The sequence below is a fragment of the Nilaparvata lugens genome, chromosome 5, assembly GCF_014356525.2.
Source record: "Nilaparvata lugens isolate BPH chromosome 5, ASM1435652v1, whole genome shotgun sequence".
NCBI classification, from domain to species: Eukaryota; Metazoa; Arthropoda; class Insecta; order Hemiptera; family Delphacidae; genus Nilaparvata; species Nilaparvata lugens.
This window is the reverse complement of record NC_052508.1, coordinates 66,602,344-66,626,494: the sequence shown is the minus strand read 5'-3', so window position 1 is coordinate 66,626,494 and position 24,151 is coordinate 66,602,344. Positions and strand designations below refer to the sequence as shown.

Here is a 24,151-nt window from a genome sequence, read left to right as displayed (position 1 = left end):
CATTTCGCTTTTATATATATAGATAATAATGCATAGGATAATATGAGTGATATTGGTAATAAAAGCAGAATAGCCTACTACCGTGCTTCTGAAGCAAGTATATTTACTTATATTTTACTGAAATGCTTCAAGACCAATTTTAACATTCTGATATTTTTGAAATACAGCTTCAGAATGCGCGCAGGGTCTCTAATATTCATAAAAATATTTGCTTCCTGTGTGAGAATATCGAGTATCGAGTATGTATGTATGTATTTTGAGTGAGACTCTACCGAATCTATGATCAGGGTTTTCAGAACGTTTTAATCAACTGTGCCTAATAAATTGTCATGTCTCTATGCCTTGTCACACAGCAGTTTCATTTTATTCATCATTCAAAATCAACTTAAGGACAAAGAAACAAACTACAGTCCAAAACTTCTTTTCATCCCAATTTCATGAAATAAATGTGCGAATTTTTAATTCTTCGCTAACTTCTTTCACAAAGGGCAAGTTATGAGCCCGAGATAAAAAGGAGTGAGTAATATTATAATCTAAGGCTATCATAGAAACTTAGCTTGCTGAGCAGAATCCTATAAAGTAAACTTTCCAATAGAATAGCATCAAGTTAATAATGACACTTACCGAACTTCTATTTATACAGCGATTGCATGAATATATTCCATTCTGAAGTTGTCTTCGGAGAAGTGACGATCTGAGAACTGAAGTCAACATCTTTTCAAAATTAACAAAAAAATTCAAAAAGCCACAACAATTTTAATGTAGACTATTGATACAATAATTAAATGATTACCGTGTAACTTTTTATGTACCATACCTATAGAATCTCATATAGAAAATGTATCTTTAACATGTTATACCATAATAATTATTATAAAATATTTATCATGATTACACCATGAACAACTCAACTTTACTTTTTAAGAACATAACCTCAAAGATATAATTTTGTGAGCTGCCACAGAGAAGAAAGAGATGAAGCATCTAATGTTGCGCCTTAGACGAGTTATAGAATAGACACGCTGGGAAATCTAGCCTCTGAAGCCAACATCTACTGCCATATCACCCTATCGTGACGTCAGCATCGGATAGAAAACTTTTAGATTGTTTCTATTTCAGACAAAAGTGAATATTATTATTTATGAGGATGGTAAACTCCCGCTGGAATAGACACAATCTGCTATGGAAAACAATGCAAACAAACTATACAGAAAAGTTTTCTATACGATGATGGCATCAGGATTTTGCGATATGTCCGTAGATGTGAGCAGCCATTTTTGGGGTCTTTATGGCGGTACATTTGAAAATCCAATTCAATTCGCTCGTAACAAAATTATGCATTTTAAAAGCAATATTCTAGTTAAGATAATATGTGAATTCAGGTTTTCAATTTTTAATTATGAAATTTATATAAAAAAATGCTTTAATTATTTATTTATTATTAAAACTGTTTATTCTTGTAAATCAAGGATTATGATTTATAAGGAATTGGGACAAGACAGAAATATGCAAGGCCAATTTCAAAAAGAGTTTCAAGCTCCCGATCAATCAAATCTAAAAATCAACAATTCAGTTCCTAGTTGGAATCTAAATATTATTATTCTGTCGGAACAATTTATTTTACAATTCAAATCCAAGCAATATTCCTTGAATAATATTACAAAATAACACATCATGTTGTTCAATCCATAACGATAATAGCTGATAAATTTGAAAATTGGTGAACTGGGACCCCATAAAATGACGATTTTGCAATGCATCACGGGATTGTGTCATGACCTGTATTTGTAGACCTTGATTACAAACAAGGTCTATAAAATAATAGTATTTAAAAATAGTATCTATAAATACATTTATAGTATAATAATTATATTATATAATTGTATCTATAAATAAATGTATAAATAGTAGGCCTATTTATAGACCTTCATTACAAAATTCTAAAATGAAAACTGCATTAACAAAATATACACCAACTACCTGTCTTTACAACTTTCTATGTCCTTACATTATAAATATAATGGGAAAATTGGAGAGACATTCCAAGAGTTTTATGTGAAAGGAAAATCAGAATAAGAGTGAAGGGTAATGTCCATGAAACAGTTGTAAGACCAGCAATTATTTATGGTGCGGAGATATGTTTTATAAAAAGGCAGACTAGACTTTAGGATAAGATGAGGAATGAAAGGAGTAGAGGGACAACTAAGGTGGTGAAGGTGTCCATTAAGGTTCAGGAGCTTTATCAATGGTATGGCCATTGATAAGAAGAGATTGACAATACCTAGGAAATAGAGTCTCTGATATGATAGTAGAGGGGAAGGCCGAGGAGACGAAGGAGGGGTTGAGTGGAGGGGGATTGGAGGGGCAGGGGAATGGAGGTGGATGGCGGTGTATATGAGAATAGAGGCGCTTGGAGGCGGCAGACCATAAACAACAACCCCATATAGACACGGGAATAAGCTGAGGAAGAAGAAGGTGAAATAAAAACAATATTGTCAGTTCTACATGACTTAGGCTATTCGAGCCAACCTTAAGTTTCATAGTGTAAATTTTATTTTTATAATACATTATCCATTTCATATATGATAAGAATGAGCATAAAAATATTATAAAAAGGGAACTGAAAACTATTGAATTATTTAAATTGAAGTTTTGATAAATTGATGAAATTGTCAAATTAACGTTTTTTAAATTGATTTTTCAAAAAATTATGATAGAAGACGACTTGTGTCTTTCATGAATTTTTAGTCTATTTGAATAAGTATACTAAAGTATACTACTTTTAGTATACTACTAGTATACTTTTAGTACGGTATACTACTTTTTAGTCTAGGTACTTTAAGTAAGTATACTCACAGAATTATCTAATTATTACAATTTTAAGTATCTTCGTCCTTATGTTGTGTTCTCAGGTGCTCTTTCAAATCCCTTGGTTTTGAGCATGTGTAGGCACAAAATTTACAGCTGATGGGATTTTCACCTTTATGATATCTTTGCTGATGTTTTTGCAGTGCACTCGAATAAGCACTTGCAAAGTCACACAATTCACAAATGAACGGCTTTTCACCTGTATGCTTTTTAAGATGATCTTTCAAATTACCCAATCGCGAGCACTTGAAGGCACAAAATTCACAGCTGAAAGGCTTTTCGCCGGTATGAGTTCTCAGATGTAGTTTCAAATCAGTTGATTGTAAGCTTGAATACTCACAAAATTCACAACTGAAACGTTCCACGCCAACATTATGCTTTTTGTACAAATGATTTTTCAATCTACATGAACGAGTACATGTGTAGTCACAAAGTTCACAATTGAAATCCTTTTTGCCTGAGTGTGTTCTACGGTGTGATTTCAAATTACTCAATTGAGAGCATTTAAAGTCACAGATTTCACAGCTGTAGGGTTTTTCGCCGGTATGTTTCCTCATATGCACTCTCAACCTTCCAGCATCAGCGCCTGCATAGTTGCAAAATTCACAGCTGAACGGTTTTTCTTTTGTATGTGTTCTAAGATGCACTACGAAATGACTTCTATGAAAAGCTTTATAGTCACAGTGTTCACACATGAAACGTTTTTCTCCAGTATGTTTTGTAAGGCCTTTTTCTAGGTTTTGAATACCGCTACTCAATATGCTGGAGTTCTGCTCTTCTGAACCATCTTCAGCATCTTGCTCCCCTGCAAACACACATACAAAACGAAATTAAATTAAGAACGGTAAATTATAAAAAATACTAATAAAGTATTTCAATAGGGCTACTTGATTTGTTAATAAATAAAGAAATAATAAGTTCAATTAATAATAATATGAGGGCATTGCAGTAAGAAGGATTCAGCTCCAAATTTCTAGTTTTTGAGATAATCAATAAAAACCTTGAGAAAAAAAACTCTTTGTCTATCAGTTATGAGCTACCATTATGTTATTCTATATGTCTCCACACACATTTTAAGTGAGTTTAAAGATGTTTCTACTTTTTCTTTGATCAAATATACATATATATTTTGTTGATATAAATGGAGCTGAATCTTTTTTGCCCCAATTTCAGGTATATCAAGGGTATCTTTGCAATAAATTATAGATGGTTTTCATTGAGAAAAGTTTTTTATTTGCATATACTATAGCACAAAAAAAGATATTGAGGTTAGAAACGCGCCAAACTGATTCAACCAGCTGTTCACAGCCGCCAGTATTTTCAGCACTGCCTCTTGAATATGAATATTCGGTTGGGCCAAAAACGATTCAGCTCCAGGAGCTGGATCTTTCTTCCGCCAACCCAAAGAAGACACCCATGCTATCTCTGTTGTTTTTGAATGGATTTGAATCCTGATTGCACTATTGATGCAATCGATGCAGCTATTTTTTTTTTTTGGAATCACAAAATGTCTCAACCTGAAATTGGTCAAAAAGTGGAGCTGGATCCTTTTTGTTGCAAGGCCCTCAATTATTAATCGAAAACCCAAATTAAATGCTGTAAATTACCCTGAAGACTTCTGCTACTGCAAATATTGACAACAGGGTATACACCTAGATGGAAATTCTATGAGCGCTACTATCCAAAATTATTTGTCAGCCCGGGAACAATGGGTTCTATAAAAACAAATGGGTACTATGAACATACATTGTTTATTAATGGAAACAAATCATCGGGTTTATATTATAAATAGAACAAAGAGATGAGAAATGGAAGCACGATGAAATATAAGAAAACATACATGTAAAAAAATGTAAAAACAAATCATCAGACCTGTAGTGTACGTATATTAGCCAAGTAACTAGATAAATATCACCTCCAACAACTGAGGTTCGAAATCTCTTCTAGCAAGTTGATTGATATTTTACTGTGAAACGAGTTACTGAATGTGAAGTCACATCTGGAATACTCAACAATAAACATTCTGGGAATACAAGAAACAGTAGAATGGAAAATTCAATTCATTTCCACATTAAATTACAAGTTTTACAATACAACTCAGTTTGGCTCAACTCACACTTACTTACTTCTCAAGTCGAGAAGAGAGGGCGACTCTAGTCTCCGCGACCTCACGAGTGTGAGACTGAGTCAAGCGTCGACTCGACATGTTGGTCGACTTGTAACTCGACTTGAGTTGCATATAGTAAGGTCCACATTATAATGACAGTGGATAAAGATAGAAGAACAGCGTTGCCTTGCCTCTGCATTAATTAATTATATTTATACATTGCCAAAAACAAATTTGGCATCGTTGCGGAGCTATAAAAGGATAGTAATACCTTCTTTGTCAAATGATAGACAAGGATAGCAACATCAAAGTTCATCAATTACTGTCATTATAACGTGGACCTCACTATAGTAACGTGCATTTTTATTGAAAGTGAGGTTATGTTTTATGAGAGTGATGTTTTATCATTTTAGATAAGACAATAATAAAAATAAGATAAGACAATATATTCATAATAATTATTATAAAACTTGTTACATGCACAGATGTGACGAATTGGATCTCATATTCTTAATAATGTGGGGTTAGAAATGGAGTAGCATGGAACTGAAGTAGTGACAATGAGCAAAAAAGTCGTAAGGTCTAGAGACTGGAGTATCCTCGACTGGAGTTGTAAGATTTGAGTCGAGGTAGTGTGAGTTGAGCCTTACAATAAAATAATAAATATAGAGAAAAATTACAACACTATTTTGTTTTAAAATTGTAATAGGGCAATAACGATGAAATAAATCTTACAATGCGTTTCTTGTTTGATTAATACTTCGAAAAATTGGCCTGCAGGCTGTTGGTCAGCATCAGCATCATCATCATCATCATCATCATCATCCTCATCATTGATTAGAGACAAAGCAGTGCTTCCATCTGTCACCATCTGCAGATAATATTGATATCATTAGATAATTTAAACACTGTCAAAGCACTAACACACGGTTGCACAAAAGTATGTTAACTTCTAATCCCAATTAAATGCTACCAGAACCAATCAGAGAAGTCTTCCATCTAAAAAAATCTAATCTGGTTGGTTCGCTTGGGATTTAACCATGATTAAAATTTAACAGGCTTTTGTGCAACTGGTCCTGAGACTGTCAAATACACAGTTGCACCATTATAGTCTAGATTAGAGTTTATAAGTAATTATTGTATGTTTTCATATACAACGCTTATCATTGTATAATAATTATTTCAAAAATTCAATGAGTTATATAAATTTTTTGACAGTTGCATTCTTCATATTTCCTTCTGCTATTTAGTTCTTGTTCAATATTTGCAGTAGCAGAAGTCCTTAGTTCTATTTATATAGAGTGTTTCAGAAGTAGTGTCGAATATTTTAGGTTATTGTTTCTGGATGATAGGAGACTACAAATGTATTTCAAGTGTCCAAGAATCAGCAGTTATCCTTAAAGCTGCCATTTTGTTTTTTTCACTTAGGAACTTTTATCTCAAAAACGAAATGATAAATTGATCTGAAATTTTGCATGAATATTTATGCTATAAAGACTCAACTTTAAAAATAAGATAAAAAATTTTCGATGCAAATTTTCAAAATGGCAGCCATTCTAAATTTTTGATTGCAAATTTCACGAAAACCGTTCATTTCACAGAAAATTAACAAGAGACAAAATAGTTAGCAAATCTTATCAATATTTATAAGTAATAAGGTAATAAGGGTACCTCATTTATTAAGATTGGTCAAAGAAAAACAGAGAAATTTATTATTTTCTTATTGCATGCATGACCACTTTTCACAATTTAAACATCAATATTACATTTTAATTCCAATCGTATTCAAGATGGAGCTTTGAAACTCGGTGTGGCTCCATATGGCAATCCAGCTGATTTTACAATGTTTTTCAGATGATCTTCTTTGTTCAAGATCATGCATGCTGTACGAAAATAATTGATTTCTCTGTTATTCTCTGACCAATCTTGATAAATGAGGTACCCTTGAAATCTTGATAAAATTTGCTAACTTTTTTGTATCTTGTAAATGTTCTGTTAAGTAAACGGTTTTCGTGAAGTTTGCAATCAAAAATGTAAAATGGCCGCCATTTTGAATATTTACATCAAAAATTTTTTATTTTATTTTTCAAAGTTGAGTCTTCATAGCATAACTATTCATGCCAAATTTCAGATCAATACATCATTTCGTTCTTGAGATAAAAATTCCTAAGTGAAAAAAACAAAATGGCAGCTATAAGGATAACCACTGAGTTTTGGACACTTGAAATATGACATTTGTAGTCTCCTATCATCCAGGAACAATACCCTAAAATATTCGACACTACTTCTGAAACAGTCTGTATAAATAGAACTAAGGACTTCTGCTACTGCAAATATTGACCAAGAACCAAATAGCAAAAGGAAATTTGAAGAATGCAACTGTCAAAAAATGTATATAACTCATTGGATTTTTGAAATAGATTCTTGAATCGATAGAATAATTTTTGAACCAAATTAAAACGTGAACTGAGTTTATTAACATAAGTGAGTTTTTGATCTTGGAGAAAACAAGTTTTTAAGAGTAAATTAAGATTCAACTGAATCAACTAGAACTACAGGAACTATATTACCCAATATTTACTTATAATATAGTTACTGTAACTAGAAAAGGTGACATCAGATACTTGTGGATGAGAAAACTGCGTGAGGTCTATTGTTCACAGAATTACTAGTTATTATACAGGAATAATACGAGTATTACAGCAGTTGGTTAACTTCATTTTCTAATAAATCATCCAAATTTTACAAGTATTTCGTGATGACACAACATATTCAGTCTTTCACATATTATACAGACACCAACATGACAATCTCAATACATAGTTATAGTGAGGTCCACGTTATAATGGCAGTGTTTGTTCAGCAATGCTATCCTTGTCTTTCATTCAACGAAGCGGATAGCGCTATCTCTTTCTCGTTTTGATATGTTGCTAGATCGTCTTTCAACAATGTAAAATTAATAATTAACAAAATATTTCATCTTAATTATGAAGATTCATTACAAAATTATTGAAAAATACAATTTCTTGTTTAATAAAATATAATTGATTATTTTGAACGAGAATAATTAACAGTTAATATTACATCAATAAACATGTATCAGCTAACATCTATAGAAGGCATTGAAAAGACAGAGGATCGGCACCGTTGTTCTCCTATCTTTCTCCATTGCCATTATAAATTGGACCACACTATGGGACATTGACTATTATCATTTCTATGAAAGTAAAAGCATCATATTTGTTTTCCTCGCCAATATTAATAGTCTCTTGGGACTTTCTACCAGAACGCAAATATTATGCTATTTCACCTCAAACTGACAATATCATGTTCAATCCACTTAGATCATGTTCAAATGTCTTGACCAAGTTTGGTGATCAGAGTTGAAGTGGAGTAGTGAAAACATGCACATGAACACGATCAATTTTCAAGTTTGTTAGAAAAGTAGTAGAATTTTCCATATTATACAATTTAGGTATCTGCCCACTGCACCGTATCATACTAGGACCGGTAAAGGAACATTACAGGAGAGGCACATGCAACAAAGAATAGTTCACGTGTATTATTGTCTAGAAATACCCACTAGACTGGTCCGTAACCGTATTGTATAGGAACATGCCATGACCGGTCACCGTACTATTCCCCGGAGAGAATATTTTGCTGATTACGTTCCGTTTACGTACCGTTCTACAACCGGTGTATAGCCGTGTATGTACTGCGTTGTAGACCTGGTTGTAACTAGTTATAGCCACGGATGTACCATTGTAGAACCGGTTGTAACTAGTTATAGCCGCGGATGTACTGTGTTGTAGACCCGGTTGTAACTAGTTATAGCCGTGTATGTACCGCGTTGTAGAACCGGTTGTAACTAGTTATAGCCGCGTATGTACCGCGTTGTAGAACCGGTTGTAACTAGTTATAGCCGCGTATGTACCGCATTGTAGACCTGGTTGTAACTAGTTATAGCCGCGTATGTACAGTTGTAGAACCGGTTGTTACTAGTTATAGCCGCGTATGTACCACGTTGTAGACCCGGTTGTAACTAGTTATAGCCTCATATGTACCGCGTTGTAGACCCGGTTGTAACTAGTTATAGCCGCGGATGTACCGTTGTAGAACCGGTTGTAACTAGTTATAGCCACGGATGTACCGCGTTGTAGACCCGGTTGTAACTAGTTATAGCTGCATATGTACCGTTGTAGAACCGGTTGTAACTAGTTATAACCGCGTATGTACCACGTTGTAGACCCGGTTGTAACTAGTTATAGCCGCGTATGTACCGCGTTGTAGGCCCGGTTGTAACTAGTTATAGCCGCATATGTACCGTTGTAGAACCGGTTGTAACTAGTATAGCGTATGCGCGTATGTGCTATTTGTAGCAAATGTCATACAGAATTTTTCATTGCTAGACTTGGAACAATACACAAGTGCGCGCTATGGATGATGAAAAACTATTGAATGTGTACGAAAATATGAGTTATTGTTCTTTCCTTTAACTGACAGACTTTTTATGAAGTTTATGTCTCTTTTGACGTCATTTTCAATTTTTCCCACAGTACATGAAATTGAAACTTTGTCATACTAAATTACTAGAGAAATTTTTCTTCGTCATCAACAAGATGCCAATACAACGTCCAATATTCTCCTTCAGATTTTCATTTCTTTAGAGCATCATGAATCTAAAAGCGTCAGGTAGATTTGTGGTTTCTTTCTTCGAGTAGGATTTGTCCCACACACTGTAGTGGGGAGAGCGAGTTCGTTACTTCAGTGTCTTTCGGGGTCTAGAGATGAGTGTGTCAAGGTTTGCAACTGCTGTGGGAAGAAAATACATTGGATATATATATATATATATATATATATAGAGAGAGAGAGAGAGAGAGAGAGAGAGAGAGAGAAAGAGAGAGAGAATATATCGCCCTGGCGGACGAACCGAACAAAGTTTTAAATCCAGATTGAAGACCAAATTCGTCACGGAATTTGTTCGCGGTTCGCCAATTTTCCACATACACTGAGGAACTTGGTTCGCAAGAACCAAGTTTGCCGATCCAAGTTCCCCAGTGTATGGGGCCCTTTATTTAAAGGTATAGTTTAACCAACTGATTACACTTCAACTAACCAACTGACGATAGTTTAAATAACTGAACTGCTACACCAGCATGGAAGACGTGTTCAATGAGCATATAGTACACAAATAAACAGACATGCACTGTGCGCCAGTGGAAGGGGTATGCACGGTCATCATACGCGTTGTATACCCGTTATAAACGCGGTTATAACCCGTTTATGCCGCAGTGGGCATTGACATGCATGTTACGTGCCGGTCACGTTCCTATACCGGTCCTAGTATGATACGGTGCAGTGAGCAGACACCTTTATATTAACTTGAAAATCACGAAAAAACTTGATAGAAATAAGCTGAGTCTTTCTGCAATGTTTTAAACTAATTAGACAAGTCACAAACAATGAAAGTGTAGCTCTAACAGCACCGCTTTATAGGACACAAATAGTGTATTATTAATAGCTGTTCTGTTCACATACTTGTGTTGCATTGATTTGACCAGTTGTGCTGCAGATAGAAGGCAAAATATCCAGTTTGCCGTTTACAGTGTTGCAATCGGCGTCTTCTAAGCATTCTTCAGTTTCTTGCTCAACTGCAAACATATAAATTATTCATAGTCATAGACGGAGTAAAATATACAATTGGAATATTTTATATGATGCAAATTAACATTTATGCAGCCGACGTCGTGTGTTAATGTGAAGTATTATATTATTTTATATCCTTTTCAGAGAACCGACCATTATTTGTCGAAAAAGCGCAGATTCATGTAATTACATCACAATATTATATTATCGTTATTCAAATTGCATTCAATCTTTATTATCATAAATTAATTTTCTCACTTTTTACTTTCCTTGCCCTATTACCATACATAAGGAAAGTATTGCTTTCCAAAAAAATTTAAGGTACCCTAATTTCATGTTTTCTATACGTTACAAGGTCCCCTGAGTCCAAAAACATGATTTTTGGGTGTTGGTCTGTGTGTGTGTCTGTGAACACAATAACTCCATTCCTATATTAACCGATTGACTTGAAATTTTAAACTTAAGGTCCTTATACCATGAGTATCCGACAATAAGAAATTCAATAAAATTCAATTCAAAATGGCAGAAAAAATTGTGGATGATGACTAAAAAACCATGTTTTTCACGGTTTTCTCGAAAACGGCTCTAACGATTTTCTCCAAATTAATACCATGGATAGCTATTTATAAGCCCTATCAACTGACATGAGTCTCATTTCTGGGGAAATTGCACGAGCTCCGTAATATTCTTGAGAAAAATGGCGGATAATCACTAAAAAACCATGTTTTTCACGATTTTCTCAAAAATGACTTGACCGATTTTTTTCAAATTCATTCCCTGTATAGTTATATATCAGCTCTATTAACTAGCATGAAACTCCTCCCTGAGAAACTAACAGGGGGTCCACCCCATCCTTGAGAAATTTACTTTGTAACCTCCTTCTCGTGCTTGAGGTAGGTGGGTAGAGCAGTTTATTCAAAAGAACACACGTCAATTCTGCCATTAAATGTAAATTAATCACACGGTGATGGTGGTAGGAAAATACACAAATCCTTGCGACAACCGAGCGGCAGCAGTGTCTCAGTTCTGTAGTGCTACTGTGGTCTGATTTCTGAATTTGTTGAACTATTGTTAATAATATAACACTATTTAAAGAGTGTTACATCCGATTTAAATTCATGTTTTTTTCAAATTTAAACTAATTACCTGTAGACACAGAAGATGAGAATCATAGTGCTGGTATATATTTCGGTGCATAACAATACCATCATCACTCATGTATCGGAAATATATATCAGCAATAAAATAGTTATCTTCTGCCTTCTGCATCTACATGTAATTAGTTTTAAATTCAAGACACAGTCACGGGTTCCTTCTTTTATACTTTTTGTTGTTCATTTTATTATTTATTATAGGTCTATGTCTATTATACCTTTGGCTCAACTTATTTGATTCTACTTTTACTTTTGGTTTAACTTATTTTTCCGTTCAACCAACTTATATTTCTCATCACTTTGATCATACAAAACTGGAAAATTCCGTATCTCTTCAATAAGTTTTTCACTCTCTATGTTAAACGAGGCCGCACCGTCACCGTCAAAAAGTAAACTGAACTAGTCGGTGACGGCGCGGGCAACAAACACGGCGACGGTGCGGGCGTGGTGTGGTACGGTAGTAAGTGTCCCTACACATTTGAAAGACTTTGTTTTCTCACTCGCCGTAGTACGTCCGACACTTGGCCGTACGTCAGTGCGGGATCGGTGCGGTTATGTGTGTCCCGGCCTGTATTGTGTGAGGCTGCATAAATTATAATTTAATTCATTTAGTGAATATTTATTTACACTTATCATTTCAGACCGGGTGTAACAGAGGAATTTCAAGTTTATCCTACTAAACTTTCATTGATCAGAAGACAATTTACAAAATCTGGTGTGGCGCACTCATACAACTTTCCTTGCCGTTATGAAAATTTATCACCTGACGCTAGTGTACACGCGCATTTCAAGCCTACTATTCAAAGATCTGCCAGCTGGTGACAGGACAATAACGCTGGAGACACACGAAGTCTACTATCTCTTCATAGTGAATGATTTAATAGAATCAACAGTTGCCAACCGTTTGCATTATTGAATATACACATTTTCTCGAATTTCGAGCTTATTTACAATTTTAGGTGAAAATGTCACTGAACATTAATTGTAGAGATTTTTATGCTCAATATTTTCCACTCGAAAATTTTTGTTTAAATTGTATCTGAAACCTGATAATTGGGAATTTAAAATCACACTTTGCATTGATGGGGCTGAGCTCCTGAAATTTTTACAGATATGGGACTCGTGGCAGTTGATAGAGCTTATCAATGAATATTTTAGGTATGAATTTGATCAAAATCGTTGGAGCCGTTTTCGAGAAAATCGCGAAAAACCCTGTTTTTGACAACATTTTCGCCATTTTAGCCGCCATCTTGAATTGGATTTGTTCGAAATTGTTCGTGTCGGATCCTTATTGTGAAAGGATCTTAAGTTCCAAATTTCAAGTATTCCGTTAATTGGGAGATGAGATATCGTGTACACAGACGCACATACACTCATACACACACACACACACACACACACACACCACACACACACACACACACACCACACACACACACACACACCACACACACACACACACACACACACACACACACACCACACACACACACACACACACACACACCACACACACACACACACACACACCACACACACACACACACCACACACACACACACACACACACACCACACACACACACACCACACACACACACACACACCACACACACACACACCACACACACACACACACACCACACACACACACACCACACACACACACACACACACACCACACACACACACACCACACACACACACACACACACACACACACCACACACACACACACACACACACACACCACACACACACACACACACACACACACCACACACACACACACACCACACACACACACACCACACACACACACACCACACACACACACACACACCACACACACACACACACACACACACCACACACACACACACACCACACACACACACACACACCACACACACACACACACCACACACACACACACACACACACACCACACACACACACACACACACACACACACACACACACACCACACACACACACACACCACACACACACACACCACACACACACACACACACACACACACACACACACCACACACACACACACACACACCACACACACACACACACACACCACACACACACACACACCACACACACACACACACACACACACACCACACACACACACACCACACACACACACACCACACACACACACACACCACACACACACACACCACACACACACACACACACCACACACACACACACACACACACACACACACACCACACACACACACACCACACACACACACACACCACACACACACACACACACACACACCACACACACACACACACCACACACACACACACACCACACACACACACACACACCACACACACACACACCACACACACACACACACACACACACCACACACACACACACACCACACACACACACACACACCACACACACACACACCACACACACACACACACACACACACACCACACACACACACACCACACACACACACACACACCACACACACACACACACCACACACACACACACACACACCACACACACACACACCACACACACACACACCACACACACACACACACACACACACCACACACACACACACACACACACACACACACACACACACCACACACACACACACACACACCACACACACACACACACACACACACACACACACCACACACACACACACACACAATTTGAATTTTTGATTTTTTTTTTTTTTGACTTTGTTTTCTCACTCGCCGTAGCACGTCCGACACTCGGCCGTACGTCAGTGCGGATCGGTGCGGTTATGTGTGTCCCGGCCTGTATTGTGTGAGGCTGCATAAATTATAATTTAATTCATTTAGTGCATATTTATTTACACTTATCATTTCAGACCGGGTGTAACAGAGGAATTTCAATTTTATCCTACTAAACTTTCATTGATCAGAAGACAATTTACACAAACAGTAAACTGATCAATGCAATACCTTTTGACTTGATTTCAAAATTAGTAAAAAGAGCGTCAATGAGTGGATTAAGAGGGAATATTTCTTTACCTTAAATATAGCAATTTAATTTAGATTATTTTATAGTCTTTTCTCTGCACAATATTTGTTTGATTTTTTATGATTCTGCTGTTATAAAATTTTGTAATTATTAGTTAAATTTAACTTTAACTTTCTGCATTATTTCGAAATATTATGTTTTTCTTTCACTGTTTTGCAACTCTCACCAGCGGACAAAGATTTTCTTTTTGCTGGTGATGCCCAGATTGTATATTTTATTTTAATTTTATTCAAGTATATGAATGAGTTTATGCTTATTTATTTATATTTTTAATGATATGTCATATTATAAAGATTTTCTAATATGTTTTGAATATTCTAATTGGCAATAAATGAAATTGAAAAATTTATTTATGTGTAGGAGAAATATGACTACCGTATATACTTTTCAATAGAATAGTTATGTCCAAGGTTCATGAAAAATTCTTGAGGGCCCCAAAAAATATAATGTTTTGCAATGTTTAAAGTAACAACTGGCCACTTTTTTGCGGCGAGAATGTATCGTTTATTGAGAGGGGGGATGGCGATAAAATGTTTGATACCTAGGGGGGAAGGGCTATTAGGCTTGAGGGGTGCACCAATGGTAATGACGTCACTGAGAATTGATGTGTGTAAGTAATAAATTATTGTCCTCTATAAATATAACAGTTCATCCTTTCATCGTTTATTCACTTTGAAACCCAAGCACTACTTTCCCACCGGCTAGCCCTTAATTTTATTTATTTTTCTAATTCTTAAAATCCAATAAATTATCATGAACTCCACAGAATGCAATCCTAATTCTAAGGATATGGTTGGAAATAGGAAGAAATTTCCAATAAGATTCATTTAATTTGTTCTTTTGCTTGACGTTTTTGAACTTATTTTTCCAAGTTGGTAAAAGAACATTCATCGAGTTAAGCCATAAAAAGTTCAAAAACGTTGAACAAAGTACGGTAAACCGGGGTGACTTTGTCCCAATTTTGAGTAGTTGAAATTTTAAATAGCTTGCAATCAACACTTAAGTTGAAACAAATAACTTGCAATATTTTTTATCATATTCTGCAATGTTTGAAGAGTATGATTCATCTTAAAATGTAAATATTTTTCTTCACTTTGATAAAGATATTGTCACCTGGTCATATGGGACATATATATGAATCATATATTTATCTCATATTGATCAGGATTTTAGAGTTTTAAATTGAAAAAGTTTAATGAACAGTGTTTTTGTCTTTGAACAATCTTTGTCATCGACAGAAGGATTGTTTATTTCATTTGTTGTCAAAATTAACGTAGCTTCTCTTTTGTTTTTAATAACAAACGTGCCGCTTGTGCGACAGATAAAAATATGTACTTGAAATGGCTTTCATGTTTGGCATTGACTGAGTTTATATTTAATACCCAAAATTTTACTTTTAGAGAGTGTGAGCTCGTTCGATAGGACTGGAAATTAAGTCCGGCTGATCCAGTGAAAAAGGCTAGATTTCGGTTCGTTTGATAATACAGTTATCCTGTCACAGATCGGGCAGTTTAAAAATAATTGTATTGTTAAGGGAGACGGGTTCTGAGCCTATTCATTGGTTCAGTTAATATTTGTTCTTTTAAAATACTAAAGTCGCGAAATACCAGTGGATGCCAAAGTGGGAAGCCATTTCAAAAAGGTAGGTGACTAATGAATCATTGTTCTTAAATTTTCATAGCCACAAAGATTGAATCATCATTAGCAGCAAGCGAGTGTTTTCCCCATAAAATTCATATCAATAATGTTTTTATAATCAAATTAATCTTGTTTTGTTCAAATGTATATATGTTAAAGATTCATTAATTAAAGTAGGAGTGGCCGTAGTCGAGTGGATCAGATGCTGGCTTTATGATTCAGAGGCCCGGGTTCAAATCCCGGCCCGGACAAGATATTTATCTCGGGCCACTCCCGTGTTTCGGATGGACACGTTAAGCCGTAGGTCCCGGCTGCCTAAAAAGCAGTCGTTAGGTCATGTCAGAGGCCCTGAAATTGATCAGTTGCGACCTGAAAACTCTGACACCAGACCTGAGCCAGCCAGGTCACTCTATATTATTATTATTATTAATTAAAGTTCTAGTTATTCTGTTTTTTTTTTTTGTTATCATAGTTTTTTCCCCTTACATAATTGGTGAAGGCACATCCGTGCTTACAATATATATTTTTTGAAAATAAGAAACAATGTCACCCCTGGAATGAGGTGACTTTGTCCCACTTTGAAAAAATCATGGATTCAAGTTAATTTTCAAGATTTAGACCAACTGTAAACCTTAAAAATGAATTATGGCATTAAAAATAAATAAAATCCACTTTTAAAAATCATAACATATTTATTTAAAGACACATTTCAAAGACACTATTATTAAGACACTTATTTATTGTAAGTTATTTCAAAGACACTTCAAATACAAACAGATGGGAAAAACGTTCAATTGAAAATGTTCAAATCTCTAACCAACTAAAAAATATTCGCTTCTAAAATCAAACTGATGGTTTGAATGTAATGTTCAGTTCTGGAACGGAATAATACTTGCTTCTTTCAGTCGATAGTGGCTTGAATAGATTTATTTGTTTCCCAAATACAAACTAATAGGAAAAAGATCTAAATGAAAATGTTCAATTCTGGAACTGAAAAATACTTGCTCCTTTTAATCGATACTGGCTTAGGTGCATCAATCTTTTTTACAATACTATCCCATGGGTATTCCATTATGTCTTTTCTCTCCGGCCAGTACCAATATTTATTCCCCATCACTAAACAGTCCACCGTAGGCCCATCATTATTCATTTCCGTAATAACGCCCGGATATTTTCTGCCACTGTAAAGAACAATGACATAATCACCAATTTTGTAATTCCCCCTATTTCCACTGTTTTCTTCATCTTTATCTGGATCCTGAGAAAATTTTTCTAAGCATTCATCTGGCGACTCCAAAGAGATGTCGTCTGGATAATCATCAGATGATGATGATGATGATGGATCTTCAATAATGCGCCGGTTTTTCCGTTGAATCTTCATGGCTGCTAATGACGTTGATGTCTCTTGTCCTTGTAAGTCATTGACTGTGATACTCTTACCAGGTGAAACATTAATCTTCTTTCTTTTTAAACGTATGCCATCACTTCCAACCACTTCTTTGCGTTTCTCAGTCAGACTGGTCATAAATGCTGTTCCAATGAGATCACTTTTTACATCACTGTTGGGTAGCTGCGCTAATAGAACATTTTTATCAACAGGGACAATGCCACACTTTCTGAAGCCCGAAATTAAATTTTGGGCTTTATTAACTTTTATTTTCATCATCAGCTTCTTCAATAAAACAGGAACTTTTTCTTTTGGTATAGTTGAATATTTTGAACCTTCTGCAGTGTCTCGCCAACTTGATAACACAGAGCGCCATGCCAGCTTCAAATGGTCAAAGAAAGCCACATCCAATGGCTGTGCAATGTGGGTAGCATTGGGTGGTAGACAAATGAATTTAATATTTTCTTGGGAGCATAGTCTTAAAACTTCTTCATTAATATGAGACGAAGAATTATCACCTATCAACACAACAGGTCCCTCCAAATGTCTAGTGCTGGGTAGGAAAAGGCTCTTGAACCAATCTTCAAATATAGTTGCATCAAACCAACCGGTTTTGCTGCGTTTGTATCTGGCTCCTGTAGGTCCATTTTTAACCTCATTAACCCAAGTTGACCATATATAATCATCTTTAAAAACAATATAGGGTGGCAATAACCTGCCTTCTGCATTGCCGCAAAACATTACTGATGTGGAAGCTTTACTATGGTTGCAATTTCTATCCAAATATTTCATTCCTCTTTTATAAATAGCACGATCGTTCCCTGGATCATCAGAAAAATGTGTCTCGTCGTAATTCCATACATTGGAGGCAGGAACCCCATCGAGCTCTTCATGTAGATGATTGATATATGACTCAATTGACTTTTCTGTGATACCAGCTCTTAACCTGATAATATTTTGATTGAATCTTACTGACAATTCTGGATATCTTTCCAGAAAGCTTTTCATCCAGTGATAACCAGGAATATTGCCCTTGAATTTTTGTATAGTTATACCTTGTTTATCAAGATAGGCTTTCACTGTCATTCTTAAGTCACTCTTAGTAACAGGGAAACCAAATTCTGACAATTTCATTAAATGTTGAACAAAGGATTTCTCTTCGTTTGAATTGAAAATGCATTTGCCACCAGGTTTTCTCTGGTATCTATTCTTCAACTTATTTTTTAAAGTAGTAATTGGAATATTGTACTTATCAGAAGCTTTCCGTAAACTCAGTTCGCCTGTTCTTATATCATCCATACACATTTCCAGCGTTTCTTCTGAGTAGTTTCTATAGTTTCTTCTGCCCAAAAATCTTCTATAAAGTCGAGGCATGTTGGCTTCAGCTGCAGAATATGCTAAAAAAAATATTCAGAACGTATTCATTTCGAGCAAGGTGAATATTTTTATTTATTCTATGAAATAATGGATATTTAATTTATGAAATACATAATTTGCAACATATTCTGCTTTATACTGTATAATAATTTTCATACTGGGACAAAGTCACTCCAAGTTTAGCCTAAAAGTGGCCTTCCTATATTTAATCAGTAACTGAATCCAAACCAGTTAAACTATGGATATAATGAACATACCAATTGAAATAAAATGAAAAGACAAAAATAAAATGCACTCACCGATATCATAAATCTTCAAGAAGTAGGTTTTCTAATTGGAAGTTTCTAGACAACAAAATTCGGAGGTATAACAGGTAGTTTGATAGGCTATTATGTTAAACTAGTATATCGAGAGTCGAAAAGATATCGATTGTAGAACCTCCATTATGATCATGGCTACGACTATCAATGATGAACATCGATTTCGGATAACAGAGATTGGAGATAAACGGATTTGAATATTTTTCCGGGAGGTGGGACAAAGCAATACATACTATTACTTAGTAATAGTAGGTATTGGACAAAGTCACCCCGGTCGACGGTAACAAAATAAATATCAATCTTATTGGAAAGTTCTTCCTATTTACAACCATATCCTTATGCCACAGCCACATATTGGTCGAGTCGCTGGACCTCCCTGGTACAGGTGTCGTTCCTTACAAAGGTCAATGAAGTCCAGCGCTGGCGAACCACACATCCACCGGCGATGGTCGACATTGGCCATTGGGCCAACATGTAGATGTGGCATTTGAATTAGATTTTGAACGATAGTTTTCTAATTATATAAAAAATCGATATATCTCGAAAACTAAGTTCGATATAAGAAATTGTTTCTGAACATTTTTTGTTGTAAATTCCATGTGAGGGGGTCAGAATACAAGGGGTCCAAGTGACATTTTTCATTTTTTTGAGTTAGCTACAGTAATCGATAGCTGTAAGTGGTAAAAATCTAGTATACAAGAGGTATAAGCGTAATTCTTATCAGTGCAGAAATCTGGTGGAAAATGTTTTTACTACATTTTCAAACAGCTGTCTATTTGATTAAACAAGGGGTCCAAGTGACTTGGACACAGTATACATATAGTATGGAAACTTGGCTAGTACCCTGTCGCAAAAATCCGCCATCTTGTTAGGAAGCGCCGCATTGTAATAGTATTGATGGCAGGTTCGGATCACTTTAATGATCCGGATCAATTGATCTTGTTCACTGCCACGAGCCAATCAGAAGACCAGGATTGAAACTTCCCAAGGTCACGTGACGTTTTTAGTATTTGCGCCATGTAAAAAGCATTGGTTAGATAGGCGTTTAATTGACAGTTTCCATTCTGTACCTATTCTGTGACTTGGATCCCTTGTTTATTGAGCAACGGTTGCTCGTATCCTTCAAATTAAATTTAACCTTGATTAAGCCATGTCACCAAGCAAAAGATACCTCAAGAACCAATAAGCGAATCGAATAATATTGCAATAAGGTCATTAATCATTTTTAATTACTGGTAAATTTGATAGATTTATGTGTAGTTAGGCAATAGAGTTTTGTTTGGTAAACAAGGGGTACAAGTGATACTTCTTATCACTATTTAGCTGATAACTGAGAAAGGAAAGCAATTTGAGACAATGTCTTGTCATGATTTGGTAAAAGTATACTAAATAGGTGAATATCATTTCCATATTAATTTCATGAATGAAGAATTAATTAATGTAAGTAAACTTTAGACACCCTTTTCTCGAAACTAACAATATGTAACTTGGACCCCTTGTATTCTAACCCATTCATGTATAATCTATAGTCTTCAACTGATACATTTTTCGTTCCTTACAAAGGTCAATGAAGTCCAGCGCTGGCGAACCACACATCCACCGGCGATGGTCGACATTGGCCATTGGGCCAACATGTAGATGTGGCATTTGAATTAGATTTTGAACGATAGTTTTCTAATTATATAAAAAATCGATATATCTCGAAAACTAAGTTCGATATAAGAAATTGTTTCTGAACATTTTTTGTTGTAAATTCCATGTGAGGGGGTCAGAATACAAGGGGTCCAAGTGACATTTTTCATTTTTTTGAGTTAGCTACAGTAATCGATAGCTGTAAGTGGTAAAAATCTAGTATACAAGAGGTATAAGCGTAATTCTTATCAGTGCAGAAATCTGGTGGAAAATTTTTTTACTACATTTTCAAACAGCTATCTATTTGATTAAACAAGGGGTCCAAGTGACTTGGACACAGTATTAGTATGGAAACTTGGCTAGTACCCTGTCGCAAAAATCCGCCATCTAGTTAGGAAGCGCCGCATTATAATAGTATTGATGGCAGGTTCGGATCACTTTAATGATCCGGATCAATTGATCTTGTTCACTGCCACGAGCCAATCAGAAGACCAGGATTGAAACTTACCAAGGTCACGTGACGTTTTTAGTATTTGCGCCATGTAAAAAGCATTGGTTAGATAGGCGTTTAATTGACAGTTTCCATTCTGTACCTTTTCTGTGACTTGGATCCCTTGTTTATTGAGCAACGGTTGCTCGTATCCTTCAAATTAAATTTAACCTTGATTAAGCCATGTCACCAAGCAAAAGATACCTCAAGAACCAATAAGCGAATCGAATAATATTGCAATAAGGTCATTAATCATTTTTAATTACTGGTAAATTTGATAGATTCATGTGTAGTTAGGCAATAGAGTTTTGTTTGGCAAACAAGGGGTACAGGTGATACTTCTTATCACTATTTAGCTGATAACTGAGAAAGGAAAGCAATTTGAGACAATGTCTTGTCATGATTTGGTAAAAGTATACTAAATAGGTGAATATCATTTCCATATTAATTTCATGAATGAAGAATTAATTAATGTGAGTAGACTTTAGACACCCTTTTCTCGAAACTAACAATATGTCACTTGGACCCCTTGTATTCTAACCCATTCATGTATAATCTATGGTCTTCAACTAATACATTTTTCGTGGGACACTGTATAAATAAACTGAACATATATGTAACAGTATGAGCATAAAATCTTTTTACTGGAAACAGAAAAATCAATGAAAGTTATAAAATAAATCTTACAATGCGGTTCTTCCTTGATGAATACTTGACAGAATTGGCCAGTACATTGTTGGCCATCTTCCCCATCTTGTTCGATTGGCGACCGAGCATCGCTGCACTCTGGCGTTTGCTCAACTTCCACAGTCTGAAATATTGACATAAAAAATTAAAACATCAAAAACAAAACGTTACTTATATACTATAAAGATACCTTGATATACTTATGAGGGTCTACCTTCTTTATACTAAGGTCCACGATATAATGACAGTGAAAGTGGAGAAAGGAGACTGCCTTGCCGATTCTCTGTCTTGTCACTGCCTTCTTAAGATAATCTGATTCCGGTATATCTGTTAATATTAACCCAACTGTTCATTCTTGTTAAAAATGATCAATTATTGTAATGTCAATAAAATATATATTTCTTGTCGATTCAGCTATAACTTGAAGCCCCCCCTGTGGGTTGGGGGAGCTTTGAGTCGAAAATCGTACTCAAGAATGTGTTGAAAACCAGAATTATTTACCCACAGTATCCCTATTTGTCGTGGGAGGCGACTAAAAGGGACCCCACGGCAATTCCAGAAGTTGCCTTGCCTTCAAAGCCACGGGATCTGCCCCATCAGGGCAGTTTCGTAGGGGCAAAAATAAAAACACAAGACACCAGAGATGGGTGAAACTCCAGGCACAAATGTGGTTCAAGAGGCTGAGTCGAGGGTGGCCGGGCGCCCTAGAGGCAGTTTGGCGTTCCCTCTCTCAGAGGAAGGACGTACAAAAAGGCCTCACCACTGCTCAAAGAAGGGTGGCTATTCAGGCAAAACTTCTTGAGAGAGGTGAGGCTTTTGACCCTGCGAAGTTTTGGAGGGGCAAAGAGAAAAACTCCAAGAGACTGGAGAAACTCCAGGCACAAATGTGGATCGAGAGGCTGAGTCAAGGGTGGCCAGGCGCCCTAGAGGCTACTTGGCCACCCCTTCCTCAGCTGAAGGACCTTTAGAGAAGGCCAGGAGTGGAACTCACGTAGGTCACGAGGACTAATCTGTCTGAAGAGACTTCCAAGCATATCACATTGGATTGCAACAAGCAACCAGGTGATGAATGGGATGTTACCATAGGGAAAAACTCCTAGTTTTCGTAAAGGACACAGGTATTGGTTTGCCTAACTAACATACTACTTGGAAACACAATAAGCTTCGGTTGACGTGTGGGGTACTTTGAACCTTTGGATACTTGAATCCGTCCCTTCAAAAATAATAGGCTTAATAACTTAAATGTTTATAAAGTATATAAACAGATTTAATATTTTGTCAATAAATTAGCCTACTGTAACGATTTAATAATAAATGCTCTAGGCTTATGCGAGGGCAATGAGGCGGATGATAGTGAATCATATTTAGAGAAGTTAGCTCAAGGGTTCACCTTTCCATTGGGAGTATCAGGAACATGATTCTTAACTTATATAGCTTATTAACTATAGCTATTCTTAACTAAGAAATTGTTTATTTCTTATCAGTGCGACCACTAAGTCAAACCACTTAATTGAGATAAAATATTTTGTTATTCAATATCGTTGAATAAAACGGCTTTTTAGGTTATGTTAACCTGTCCATCTATTGTAAACTAGAAAACTCTTAGCAGTTATTACTTACATCGTTATCCATTTTTACTTGGCGAAAGCAACATTTAGGAAAAAATCAGCTTTAATTCAATAAAAGTTGAAAAAAACAGAAACTTGTTTAAAAATGTTTATGGTTTTGTTGATGTTGTTGAAGTAAAAAGCAAAGCAAAGCAGAGTGGT

General features: G+C 35.8%; 2 protein-coding genes across 3 annotated transcripts in view; both read right to left on the bottom strand.

Moving 5' to 3' along the window:
• LOC111049556 (probable ATP-dependent RNA helicase DDX28) overlaps positions 1-1,277 on the bottom strand; it is a 30,751-nt gene extending 29,474 nt beyond the window's left edge. Inside the window, 1 exon segment of the mRNA XM_039429110.1 lies at positions 625-1,277. Coding sequence (XP_039285044.1) covers positions 625-714 — 90 coding nt within the window. The 5' untranslated portion in view covers positions 715-1,277.
• A 1,258-nt stretch (positions 1,278-2,535) lies between these two features.
• On the bottom strand, positions 2,536-24,147 carry LOC111049560 (zinc finger protein 239). 2 transcript variants are annotated; one of them, XM_039429109.1, is made up of 5 exons: positions 24,003-24,147; positions 22,383-22,506; positions 10,514-10,626; positions 5,711-5,846; positions 2,536-3,673 (listed from the first exon to the last, which is right to left on the bottom strand). In XM_039429109.1, exons 1-5 carry the CDS (start codon positions 24,012-24,014, stop codon positions 2,880-2,882), a joined length of 1,179 nt encoding a protein of 392 aa, XP_039285043.1. In that variant the 5' UTR covers positions 24,015-24,147; the 3' UTR covers positions 2,536-2,879. The 2 variants fall into 2 exon arrangements, with proteins under 2 accessions (XP_039285043.1, XP_022191349.2); XM_022335657.2 differs by lacking the exons at positions 2,536-3,673; positions 5,711-5,846; positions 10,514-10,626 and adding an exon at positions 16,964-19,273.
• Between the last annotated feature and the right edge of the window lie 4 nt (positions 24,148-24,151).